This window comes from Sprattus sprattus, assembly GCF_963457725.1.
Source record: "Sprattus sprattus genome assembly, chromosome: 15".
In the NCBI taxonomy this organism is placed as follows: domain Eukaryota; kingdom Metazoa; phylum Chordata; class Actinopteri; order Clupeiformes; family Clupeidae; genus Sprattus; species Sprattus sprattus.
In genome coordinates this window covers 3,049,383-3,060,041 of record NC_137913.1, presented here as the reverse complement: position 1 = coordinate 3,060,041, position 10,659 = coordinate 3,049,383, and the positions used below count along the sequence as shown (strand labels likewise).

Below are 10,659 nucleotides of genomic sequence, written 5' to 3'. Positions count from 1 at the left end.
CCTGTGTCACGCTTAGCCGCCCAATCACAGCCCTGTGTCACGCTTAGCCGCCCAATCACTGCCCAGTGTCACGTATCGTGTCCATGTTTCTGTAAAGTGCAGCTATTTTTGACCCCTTGGCGCACATGGTCCCCTCTCCTGTTTACTACCACTCCCTGTCTGAGCGGAGTGTGTGTACCGCTGTGTGTGTCATTCCCCCGTCTCCCAGAGCACATTGATGAGTGGTGTGTGTGTGTGTGTGTGTGTGTGTGTACCGCTGTGTGTGTCTTTCCCCTGTCTCCCAGAGCACATTGATGAGTGGTGTGTGTGTGTGTGTGTACCGCTGTGTGTGTCTTTCCCCTGTCTCCCAGAGCACATTGATGAGTGGTGTGTGTGTGTGTGTACCGCTGTGTGTGTCTTTCCCCTGTCTCCCAGAGCACATTGATGAGTGGTGTGTGTGTGTGTGTGTAATGCTGTGTGTGTAACTCTGTGTGTGTCTTTCCCTCGTCTCCCAGGGCACATCGATGAGCGGCGTGTGTGTGTGTAATGCTGTGTGTGTAACTCTGTGTGTGACTTTCCCTCCGTCTCTCAGAGCACATTAATGAGCGGCCTGTGTGTAACGCTGTGTGTGTAACGCCGTGTGTAACGCCGTGTGTGTAACGCCGTGTGTGTAACGCCGTGTGTCTTTCCCTCGTCTCTCAGGGCACATCGATGAGCGGCGTGTGTGTGTGTGTGTGTGTGTGTGTGTGTGTGTGTGTGTGTAACTCTGTGTGTGTCTTTCCCCCGTCTCTCAGGGCACATCGATGAGCGGCGTGTGTGTAACGCCGTGTGTCCTGATAAGGACGTGGACGGCTTCCACGTGGTGAATGTGGGGCGGATGTGCCTGGACCAGTCCACCATGCTGCCCGCCACCCCCTGGGGCGTCATGGAGATCATCAAGCGCACCGGTGAGCAATAATCACCCAACCCGCCACCCCCTGGCACCTAACCCACCACCCCCTGCCACCCTAACCCTGGCACCTAACCCGCCGCCCCCTGCCACCCTAACCCTGGCACCTAACCCGCCACCCCCTGCCACCCTAACCCGCCACCCCCTGGCATCTAACCCGCCACCCCCTGGCATCTAACCCGCCACCCCCTGGCATCTAACCCTAACCCACCCCCCCCTGGCACCTAACCCTAACCTGCCACCACCCCCTGAGGTTTTGTGAGCAGAGAGAAGTGAAGGTTAAAGTGAATGTTGATGTCCAGGTACTAAAGGAGTGTGGTGTAATGAGCGATCTCCTTGCAGGTATCCCCACGCTGGGGAAGAACGTAGTGGTGGCCGGACGCTCCAAGAACGTTGGCATGCCCATCGCCATGCTACTACACACAGACGGCAAACACGAGAGGCCCGGCGGTGAGTGAAACACACACACACACGCCCGCTGTTGCACACATACGGCCAACACAAGAGGCCCGGCGGTGAGTTCTGTCCCAGCGCAGTAGTCTGGTCAATCTAGACACACACACACACACACAAACACACAGATCAGTAGTCTGGTCAATCTAGACACGGGGGTGGGCGGGGAGACAAAGATCAAGACTTCAGAGACGCTTCTCAGCACTGTAAAACTCCGCTCTCTCTGTCTGCTGACCTCCATGAACTTTGACCCTACATATCAGTGTGACTGAAGTGAGGATGATCAGGCTTATTGTGGGTGGGAAGCCATGTTGTTTTGATCTGACAGACTCCTAGAGGGAGTGTTGTGATTTGGAACCATGTTGTTTTGATGCGACAGACTCCTAGAGGGAGTGTTGTGATTGGGAACCATGTTGTTTTGATCTGACAGACACCTAGAGGGAGTGTTGTGATTGGGAACCATGTTGTTTTGATCTGACAGACACCTAGAGGGAGTGTTGTGATTGGGAACCATGTTGTTTTGATCTGACAGACACCTAGAGGGAGTGTTGTGATTGGGAGCCTTGCTTTACAGCATTCACTGATCAAAGAGATGGGCTAGGGGGTGGTGGAGTATGTGGGTTAGCGATCCTTGGGGCCGCTTTAGTGATCTCTGTGGCAGCTTTAGCGATCGCTGTGGCAGCTAATCGCAAGTTAAGTGTAGAGAAGGTTATGGGGTTCTCTGCAGTTGACAGTGGAGAGGAGGCTATGGGGATCTCTATAGTGGAGAGGAGGCTATGGGGTTCTCTGGGGTTGACAGTGGAGAGGAGGTTATGGGGATCTCTGGGGTTGACAGTGGAGAGGAGGTTTTGGGGTTCTCTGGGGTTGACAGTGTAGAGAAGGCTATGGGGATCTCTATAGTGGAGAGGAGGCTATGGGGATCTCTGGGGTTGACAGTGGAGAGGAGGTTATGGGGTTCTCTGGGGTTGACAGTGGAGAGGAGGTTATGGGGATCTCTATAGTGGAGAGGAGGCTATGGGGATCTCTGGGGTTGACAGTGGAGAGGAGGTTATGGGGATCTCTATAGTGGAGAGGAGGCTATGGGGATCTCTGGGGTTGACAGTGGAGAGGAGGTTAGGGGGTTCTCTGCAGTTGACAGTGGAGAGGAGGCTTTGGGGTTCTCTGGGATTGTCACTTGTGTCTGATGCTGTCTTGTTAACCCGTTGTCTAGGAGACGCCACGGTGACCATCTCTCACCGCTACACTCCCAAGGAGCAGCTCCGGCAGCACACCCAAATAGCGGACATCGTCGTCGCTGCAGCCGGTAGGAATCACACACACACACACACACACACACACACACGCATACATGGACGTGAGTGTGTTTGTATGCTCTGTAGTCTGTGTGACCCAGACAGTTTTAGACCTAACACTCTGGATACTTGTCACTAATCCCCACTTACTCAACACACACACACACACACACACACACACACACACGGACAACAATCCTCATTAGTCCTAATCTGCTCTTCCCACTCTCCCCTAGGACTTTTATCAGCCACACTGCATAGTGCATACACACATGCTTTACACATCAGCGAGTAGACACAGTGTGTAGGCCTATACTGTTTGAGTTGTGCTCTGAAGTCAAGAACTGAGATCATCTTGGTCCGCCCTCTCTCTCTCTCAGGCATTCCTAACCTCATCACGGCAGACATGATTAAGGAGGGGGCCGCTGTGATTGATGTGGGCATCAACCGGATACAAGACCCCCTGACTGGCAAACACAGACTGGTGGGAGACGTGGACTTTGAAGGTGGGTGGTAGCGACAGTTGCATCAATCAGGATCAGGGGTCACTGCTGTCAATGTTTGTGAATCTTACCTCAAAAACACTTACACTCACACTTACACTCACACTCACACTCACACTCACACTCACACTCACACTCACACTGAAGTATTGAGCCAGACGCAGGGAAACACTTGCTAATATGACAACAGAAAGTGTCAGTAAGTGGTCAGGAGGTCACAGACAGACACACACACACACACACACACACACACACACACACAGCCCGCTTGCCCTCTCCTGACGGTGTGTTTGTGTGTTGTCCCTCAGGAGTGCGACAGAAGGCCAGCTTCATCACGCCTGTGCCGGGGGGTGTGGGGCCCATGACCGTGGCCATGCTGATGAAGAACACCATCAAGGCAGCCAAGAACCTGCTGCTCACCCCCCCAGAGCGTGTGCGCATGGTAGCGTCCTCCTAACTCCCCCACCCCCTGACCCCTGGAACACGACCCCTGACCCCTGGAACCCAGTACACATTCCATCCATCTCTGGCACCTGATCTGCATCAGGAGTGACTGGCAGGCTGGCAGGCAGAAAGGCAATAGCTTTAACTTCTATTTTTACTCTCCAACCAGTCTTGACCCCCCCAGTCATGTCCATGTTCATGTCCACAGACACACACATACACATACACACACACACACACTCACTCTCTCACACACACACACACACACACACACATAGACACACACACACACACACACTCTCACTCACTCACACACACACATGTACACATACACACACACACACATACACACACACACACACCGACACTTTCACTCACTCACTCCATTTTCTTTTTCTTGCTTTTTTCCCCCCCAGTGACTGTTACAGTTTTGGTTTCATGGCTATTTATATCAGGAGCGGCTTTTAACGCATCAGCTGTTTATAAAGCTGTATATTTATAGTGCTTTTTTTCCTTTAAAACATATTCTAATATAAATACATGGTCAATGCAAGAGAGCGCACAAAAGAGGAAAGCAAGTCAGTCAGGAAGTTAGCTTTTTATTTATTTTTTCTATTAAGAATGACCTCCACCTGGCAGCACGTATACAGTATTCTAACAGGCTGTACCAAGGCACTGCACGTGTGTGTGTGTGTGTGTGTGTGTGTGTGTGTGTGTGTGCGCGCCAAGGCACTGCACTGGTGTAGAGGTGGTGTTACAGTGCCAGTGGAAAGGACACCTTGTACAGCGTGAGCAGTGCACTTGTGTGTGTGTGTGTGTGTGTGCGTGTGTGTGTAATGGACACCTTGTACGGCTTGGCCTTTCACTTGCTAATCCGCCCTCAAGCCGGTTACTATTGGCAGCAGCATAAGGGCAGTAGGCGGAGTCACGGCGGACATGTGCGGTGGACATGTCCTCTAACGCCATGGATACAAAAACCCTGGAAACCCACAACACATTGTCCCGTACCCGCGCTCTATTCAGGGGGCATTGGAACCCTGCCAGCGGTGGCACTTTCTCCTCTGTGGGGTAGTAGGCCTAGAATGTGCCCGCGTGTGTGTGCGCGGGGGAGCTGGTCCAGGATCAGCTGTACACACACACACACACACACACACACTCTCTCCTCTCCTAGGGCCTAGAACTTGCCTGCGTGTGTATGCGGGAGAGCTGGTCAAGGATCAGCTGTACACACACACACACACACACGCACGCACTCTCCTCTCCTAGGGCCTAGAATGTGCCTGTGTGTGCGGGGGAGCTGGTCCATTATCAGCGGTACTGAGCGTCCAGTGGGTTGGTTGATGGTACTTATTTAGAGAGAGGAGATGAAACTGATATTAAATCAGTGGTTTTGGGGAGGTTGTGAACGCAGCAGACACACACACACACTCTCTCTCCTCTGAACGCAACAGAGTTGTGTGCTCTGTCAGAATGTGTTATTACAATAAAAGGGCTATTTGTTAGCATCCAACTGAAGAGGTGACATTTTGTACAATAAGCTTTAATTTCTGAGTGTTACAGTTGCAATATTAAGGCCTTTGTAAATATATAGAGTTCAATAAATTGGTAAAGTGGAAATACATTTTGATGACTTGTCTTTTTCTTACACAATTCTACATTGGAGTCGTTGAAGATTTCATACCCAAATGTTCCTCAATGTACTTCAAGACTTTTTTAAATATTTATAACATTGACAAGAGAGAAATAGTCGTTGAAGATTTCATACTGAAATGTACTTCAAGACTTATTGTAATATGCACGAAAAAAGGAACAATCCTACATTGTACACTTGGTAAACCACTTCTGAAACCTTCAGAATTACATCACATACAGAGCAATCTTTTGGTTACAAAACTACATATTCCACCTTTACTGATCATATGTGTGCTATGTATTCTAACAATGGAACTGAATTGTCTGCCAGGACCAACGCCCTAGTTAGACTTCGTATTTGTTTCAACAATAGGACAGCAGTCCCCACTAAGGCCAAGAATAAGTTAATACCCAAACCTGATGTTAAATTAACTGCCTGACCGCTTCGACCTTGTCTAAATATATTAAGCAATTTATAGTGACCCAATTTTCTGTTGAAGTAAAACAATATGGCTGCCTTGAGTTCAGCATATGCTACAGTTAACTCTTCAAATAGACTGACTTAATGATGGTATTCTGTTGATGACATGTTTGTATGAGCGCTTGCTTAGTCCATAGATTCTTAATTTAAAATCCGTACGGAACTGTAGTTTGTGTAGATAGTGATCCCACGGAATGACGGACTCTCTTCCGCAATTTCCGGAAATCCCTAGAGGACCGAGAAAAACGTGACGCCACGACAACAAACACGGCGGCGGAAGCAGAGAGCAGCGAGGACTGTAGACTGTCTTCTCCGAACCTCGAGAATAATTTTATTACGCAACGTTTATTTTAGACATCGACAAAAGTTTCAAAAAGGACTCGCTGATCTATCTCTAAAAGGTAAGTAAATAAACTGTAACACTAAATGAATGAGAAGTTAGCTAGTTAATGGCATTGATCTGGGCACAACGTTAACCTGAAAGACTGTTTGGTGTGCTCCGCACTGGATAAGGAGCCATTCAAGAAAGTTTTTGCTTGATGCTCATGATCTCACTGATGACTTTACTTCAATAAAACCGTATGCTTATCGTCAGTGTTCACTAAAACAGTTCTCCGATATACCTCGATATAGCTGTAGCTTAAGCTAAGGTAAATGTATTCACTTGTAAGACAAATATCTCCAGTCCTAGCCCAGTTTTTGTAATTTTTGTCTTCGATTGTGGTTCATCATATATATATTGTAAAACATCCTGGTTGGCCATGATTTATTGTACCGTTAATTGCTGTGCTGTTGCAGTCATACAGTTGGGATTCTTAAAGAAGTCTGTCTGCTCTCTGCAGACTGAGTAAAATGGGTCGAGGTCGGAGCAAATCGCGAGACAGATCTCCCGGGAGGTCACGGAGCAGACACGCGCAAGAGAAGAAGACCGAGAAGAAGAAACGCAGAAAGTCTTCGTCGTCCTCCTCTGCCTCATCTTCCAGCTCCAACAGTGCTAGTCCAATCCCCCAGAAAAAGAATGCACGCACCTCCAGCAAGAGCCAAGGTGAGTCACACTATTTCCGTCTAGTACCGTCTTTATGCCTTTTCTGCAGAATTTTAGAAGTTATCACTCTAGGTCAGTGGTTCTTAACCTTATTGGAGGTACTTAACCCTGCACGCTTCATCAGTGCATTTGCCGAACCCTTCGTAATTTGAAAAATAAAATATGATTTCTTCAAAACGTAGGTATGTATAAAAACGGCTTGACATTGCTAGTGTGAACCGGGCTATACTGTCTGTGCCTTGACCCCTGCCGAACCCCTGAGAGTGACTCAACGAACCCCTGGGGTTTGATCGAACCCAGGTTAAGAACCACTGCTCTAGGTCCTAGTCTAGTCTAGGATAATGATTGTTCCAGTACTAAAGTTGGAACAGCAATATAGATGAAACTGCCCTGGTCCTTTTAAACCTTGTGATGTATTCTCTCCATCAATAAGTCAAAGCCTGTGTTCTCAGTCATCGTATCTGTCTCACAGACAGGAAACAGGAAAAGCGCAAGCAGGCAAGCACAAAGGCTGCCAAGCGTCAGAGGAGCTCGTCTTCCTCCTCCTCCTCTTCCTCTAGCTCTTCGTTGTCATCGTCCAGTGATGAGGAGGCCAAGAAAAGAAGGAAGCATCGTAAAGCCAAGAAGAGGCTGAAGAAACTCAAGGCCAAGGAGAAGAAGAAGGAGAAGAAAAGGGAAAAGAAGGAGAGGAAGAAGTTGAAGAAGTTAAAGAAGATGGCGGAGAAGGCGGAACTGGCAACGGCCCCTGGGGGCCCTCCTGTGGCGGTCTCCGTGGCAACGCTAGCTCCAGGTCTTCTTGAGACATGGATGGGTGAGGAGGCTGTGGAGCAAGGACCAGGTAGGTGGAGCACCCCTGTTTCAGAAGGCTAGTGTGTGTGTGTGTGTGTGTGTGTATGTGTGTGTGTTTGTGTGTACACACCACCCCTGTGTCAGAAGGCTAGTCTCTGCAAGAGTTTGTTGTGTGTGTGTGTCGTGTGTGTGTGTACCACCCCTGTTTCAGAAGGCTAGTCTCTGCATGAGTGTGGTGTGTGTGTGTGTGTGTGTGTGTGTGTGAGTGTGTGTGTGTATACCACCCCTGTTTCAGAAGGCTTGTCTCTGCATGAGTGTGTGTGTGTGTGTGTGTGTGTGTGTGTGTGTGTGTGTGTGTGTGTGTATACCACCCCTGTTTCAGAAGGCTTGTCTCTGCATGAGTGTGTGTGTGTGTGTGTGTGTGTGTGTGTGTGTGTGTGTGTGTAGGTGTACCACCCCTGTTTCAGAAGGCTAGGATCTGCATGTGTGTGTGTGTGTGTACCATCCCTGTTTCAGGAGGCTAGTCTCTGCATGAGTAATCTTGGATAATCTTGCAGTATTATATCTTGAACACGATAGCTTGCTATTTTACATTGCAGTATTATATCTTGAACACGATAGCTTGCTATTTTACATTGCAGTATTATATCTTGAACACGATAGCTTGCTATTTTACATTGCAGTATTATATCTTGAACACGATAGCTTGCTATTTTACATTGCAGTATTATATCTTGAACACGATAGCTTGCTATTTTACATTGCAGTATTATATCTTGAACACGATAGCTTGCGATTTTGCCGTCACATCGGTGTAGACTTTCAGGAGAAACAGTTTCTCTCTCCTCCCTCAGCAATGACAGATGAGCAGAAGGCCCGCCTCTCCACCAAACGTCCAATCACTAAAGAGGAGTACGAAGCCAGACAGAGCGTCATCCGCAGGATCCTGGACCCTGAGACAGGACGGACGCGGTATGTTCTCCACTTAAGGGGAAACACAGACACTAGACTGTTTTAAGACTGGCCTAAAAACGTATTATTCTTTAAACTATGCTTTTGTTATGGGCTATTTTTAACTATGTAGCACTCTGAGATTCTGTTTGAATGTAGAGTGCATGACACATTTAATGAATTATTATTATTATTAATAATATGTTCTCAAATTACAGTTCTTATAGTAGAGATGAAAAGCTTAGGTCGAAGGCTTAGCTGCCAGTTAGTAGGGCTCTCAAGCATTCCCTCTCTCATAATGAACCTTGTGTAAAGGACTGTAGGAGGGTGAATGCGTTGAGTCATTGAGGTTTCTGTTGTGGTTGTGTTAAAGGGTGGTGCGAGGGGATGGAGAGATCCTGGAGGAGATCGTCACTAAGGAAAAGCACAAGGATATCAATAAGGTAAAGCTCACAGACTTCCTGAAATGTAGATACACAAAAACACCCCGGCCCACACCTCTGTCAATTACAGCTTTCAACTGACCAGTTAACTCTAACTCTGCCTTTTCAACCAGTAAGACTTTTCACCTACTGACTGCTTGGTGAATTGCTAATGGATATTGTTAATTGTAATCCTAATAATTATGTACTGGAACATTGAATATATTTAGATTATTTGATTACATAGGTTTTTATTGGAGATCATCATCAAGTCGGCTCATGAAAGCTCTGACTTCCCTACAGCTTCTCACTGTTCTGTTGTCTGGTTTTCTGCAAGTCAGCTCATGAAAACTCTGACTTCCCTACAGCTTCTCACTGTTCTCTTGTCTGGTTTCAGCAAGCCACTAAGGGTGATGGGAATGCCTTCGCAAAGAGGATGGGCATCAACAGGTAGTGAGGGCCCTCTACCATGACCCGCGGCCCCCTACATCTAATGCAGCCTCCTGTGGGCTGGGCCAGGCTGGGGGAGAGCGCATCTGACAGGGCCTTGAGATGGATCCCTGTGGGACGCCGCGCCCCATCCAAGCGCCTCTATCCAAGCGGTCATCATCATCCTTCTGCTGATGCTCCTCCTGCTGCCCTCATCCAGCTTAATCTCACTGCCGTTCTCAACACAAGAGTGAAACTCCTGTATCGTAGTTAAAATAACACGAAAGTCCTCAAGATGGAGTCCTCGTCATCATCATCATCATAAACTTGAAATAGAGTCAATTAGTACAGCTGCTTTGTCTGATCAATAATTAAAGGTAGTCCAATATTGAACTGAATATTTGTTTCATTAGAACTCCGTTACCTAAAGCAGCCTTATGATGTAAAGGAGCTTTCAGGCGAGGTTAAAGTGTGCTCAAGTGAGCTTTCTGTGCTGAACCTCTGTGTCCAGTTGAGCTCTGTCATGGGGGAGATGCGGTAACCAGTGGTACAGGAGGTAGAGAAGTCGTTTAGTAATCAGAAGGTTGCTAGTTCAATTCCCTGTCGAAGCGTCCTTGAGCAAGACACTGAACCCCTAATTGCTCCTGATGTGCAGTGTGCCATCAGTGTAAAAATGTAAAATGTGTATACATCCTTGTAAGTCGCTTTGGATAGAAGCGTCTGCTAAATGACGAAATCTAGATACTAAACATCTGTGTCCAGTTGCAGAATACTCGGGGATCTGATTAGGATGCACTTCATGATGGGTGTAGTTTGAAAGGTACCCGTTGTCAAGCCAAGAGTTCTGAGAGCTCATAGAAGAAGCTGATTACTAGGGAGCCAGGTTGGCTGAAGAAATGCTAAGAGTTAAGAACGCGTTAAGACTACGTTAAAAATTGAGAACAAATGCATAAAATGAGTAAGAACATCTGCTTAAAAATGAGTGGGAACATCTTTATAAATAAATCCTGATGAAATGGGTGCCTGGTGTACTGCCTTTTCTGTTCCCATGTGCAAACTGTCACCTGTCATTTTGCTGAGTGCAACAGTTAGGTGTGTGTGTGTGTGTGTGTGTGTGTGTGATCCATAACCTAGTCAGGGATAATGGTATGAAGTCTGACAAGACCGCGTGTACATAGACCGCGTGTACGAAGACAGAAAGTACTTTTTTCACTTCAGGAACGTTGTGTGGTGTGAGTGATCCGACAAAGATGCAACAGACACATCATTTATTCAATTATTCTCATTTAT

General features: G+C 47.6%; 2 protein-coding genes across 3 annotated transcripts in view; both read left to right on the top strand.

Moving 5' to 3' along the window:
- mthfd2 (methylenetetrahydrofolate dehydrogenase (NADP+ dependent) 2, methenyltetrahydrofolate cyclohydrolase) overlaps positions 1–5,241 on the top strand; it is an 11,356-nt gene extending 6,115 nt beyond the window's left edge. The window contains exons 4-8 of the mRNA XM_080852397.1: positions 774–926; positions 1,271–1,378; positions 2,592–2,684; positions 3,054–3,179; positions 3,485–5,241. Coding sequence (XP_080708523.1) covers positions 774–926; positions 1,271–1,378; positions 2,592–2,684; positions 3,054–3,179; positions 3,485–3,633 — 629 coding nt within the window. The 3' untranslated portion in view covers positions 3,634–5,241. The remainder of the gene's footprint in view (positions 1–773; positions 927–1,270; positions 1,379–2,591; positions 2,685–3,053; positions 3,180–3,484) is intronic.
- A 761-nt stretch (positions 5,242–6,002) lies between these two features.
- On the top strand, positions 6,003–10,373 carry arl6ip4 (ADP-ribosylation factor-like 6 interacting protein 4). 2 transcript variants are annotated; one of them, XM_080852921.1, is made up of 6 exons: positions 6,003–6,134; positions 6,576–6,778; positions 7,251–7,616; positions 8,422–8,539; positions 8,892–8,961; positions 9,338–10,373. In XM_080852921.1, the coding sequence occupies exons 2-6, from the start codon at positions 6,586–6,588 to the stop codon at positions 9,392–9,394; spliced, it is 804 nt and encodes a 267-aa protein (XP_080709047.1). In that variant the 5' UTR covers positions 6,003–6,134; positions 6,576–6,585; the 3' UTR covers positions 9,395–10,373. The 2 variants fall into 2 exon arrangements, with proteins under 2 accessions (XP_080709047.1, XP_080709048.1); XM_080852922.1 differs by having other exon boundaries at positions 6,077–6,134; positions 6,532–6,778.
- Positions 10,374–10,659: the final 286 nt, after the last annotated feature.